A 1,820-nucleotide genomic window follows, 5' to 3' on the forward strand; every position below is an offset into this window, starting at 1 on the left:
ATGCAAATAAAACATGACTGGTCATTGGTCAGAATAATCAGATCAGATTGTGATGTCATGCTGTGGGCTAAAACTCCATCCCACCTGAACAGGCTGAAATTCCAGGCGTTTTTTTTTCTTCTAAAGTTCCTACACTAAAATGGCAATATCACCATTTTGATTCTTTAAATTGACCAGATGATCTGAAGGAATAGGCAATTACTGCACTATGCCCAGTCCTTTGATTCAAAGAGTGGAAGTGATCACTAAATGAGGGCTGTTGGCAAGGATACAAATCTACAGTACATAACTGACAGATGATGTAAGTTTAAGCACCCTTTCAATCTATCTCTCCTCCTATCCTCTTCTCCTGCAGAGTGTTGATGGAGAGGATTTCGAATGTCAGCCGGGACAGTGGTTATCTGTGGTGGAATTCTAGCTACAGTCATCTTACTGACTATCGTTGCAGTACTGTGCTACTGTAGGTTGCAGGTAGGTTATAGTTTTGTCTAACTTAGCTATGATAAGTGCATGTATGCTCAGGGTTTACGGCGACCAGCTTGTTCACTCTTTCATATGTTTCTCTGCAGTATTATTGCTGTAAGAGGGAGGAGCCAGAGAGGGAGGAGGAGGAGCAACCGGACCTCACCACCATGTCCTCTCTCCCCACACCAGTACACACGGCCGGGGACCTCGACGTGATGACCACGCCCCCCTCCGAGCCTAACGGGCCCGTCTTTGTCTACACTCCGCCCCTGGTCCGCAAACCAGTGACACGCTCCCATACATTCTGCCCCTCCTGCACGCCTTACTCCCTGCCCTTCTACCTGCAGCACCCCTCCGAGAGGCTGCGTAACGGCGGCGAGCGCTTCAGCTACAGGACTGTGCAGCAGCAGGAGCTGGACCTGCCCATGGACCTGGCCAGCTTCAACCACAAGCTCAACCTCATCCGCTCTGTCACCATGAGGGAGGTGGTCACCCACAGCCACAGTGTCAGCACTGACGTGTAGCCCCCTGGTGGCTGGGAGGACCAATGTCAGGGACCTGACCTGTCTGGAGGGAATTTGATTTAACTCTTACTTAGTGTAGATATTTTCCACCTCACCAAATCGATGGGTACGTTCACTCACTCACACGATGTAAAGAGTTTTTTTTTGGTCTCACGTGTAGATGTATGGACACCTAGTCCTGAATTCACCTTTTTTTTCTCTCACGTCGTGCTTTCACTTCACAGGTTAATTTGTCAGTATGTTGATGGCAATGTGTCTGCTCGTCTTCTTTAGAGAATTATGATTCAGACAGCAAGAACACAGCAAGGACATGGTGTGTGTGTGTGTGTTTGTGTGTGGGGAAGCACATGAACAGTATTTTAAAAAGGGCTTAATATCATAGGCAGCATACAGGATCTGTGATTGTGAGGGAGACATTTTTTCTCAAGAGAAGCTGGCAGAACAGGGCCGCTGGAAAACGTGTGGCGAGCTGGCATTTGCACCAGCATTTTTTTATCAGATGTGGCAGGGCTCCACAACCTTTGATTTAGTTTACAAAAATATGTTGATGAGAAAAGCGTAAAAACATTGGGGCAAAGTGCAGTTTTTTTAGACCGATTTGCCTCATGATTTGTCAACTCGCTCACAATTTCTCTGTCCTTCACATTGCCGTGCTGCTGCAGTGTCTTGACAAAAAATATGAACGGAAATCACAGGTCACGCTGGCCTGGCACACCCTCAGCTGAGTTGCCAACAACCGGATGCACCCAGTTTTCGGGGATACAGCTAACTCAACCTAGCTTCCTTTTCCGCTGAAAACCGGAGCTCCGCTCAGGCATTTCTTTTACACCT

General features: G+C 47.6%; 1 protein-coding gene across 1 annotated transcript; it reads left to right on the forward strand.

Moving 5' to 3' along the window:
* Nucleotides 1-378: 378 nt before the first annotated feature.
* Nucleotides 379-994, forward strand: LOC139545972 (protein FAM163B). Its single transcript, XM_071354239.1, has 2 exons — nucleotides 379-471; nucleotides 570-994. The coding sequence occupies exons 1-2, from the start codon at nucleotides 379-381 to the stop codon at nucleotides 987-989; spliced, it is 513 nt and encodes a 170-aa protein (XP_071210340.1). The 3' UTR covers nucleotides 990-994.
* Nucleotides 995-1,820: the final 826 nt, after the last annotated feature.

The sequence above is a fragment of the Salvelinus alpinus genome, chromosome 19 (genome assembly GCF_045679555.1).
Source record: "Salvelinus alpinus chromosome 19, SLU_Salpinus.1, whole genome shotgun sequence".
NCBI lineage: Eukaryota > Metazoa > Chordata > Actinopteri > Salmoniformes > Salmonidae > Salvelinus > Salvelinus alpinus.

Bases quoted from the DNA above. Each gene is read 5' to 3' on its own strand.
- LOC139545972 (XM_071354239.1), top strand. From the start codon at position 379: ATGTCAGCCGGGACAGTGGTTATCTGTGGTGGAATTCTAGCTACAGTC. The intron at 472-569 runs GTAGGTTATAGT...GTTTCTCTGCAG, and splicing joins TGTGCTACTGTAGGTTGCAG to TATTATTGCTGTAAGAGGGA.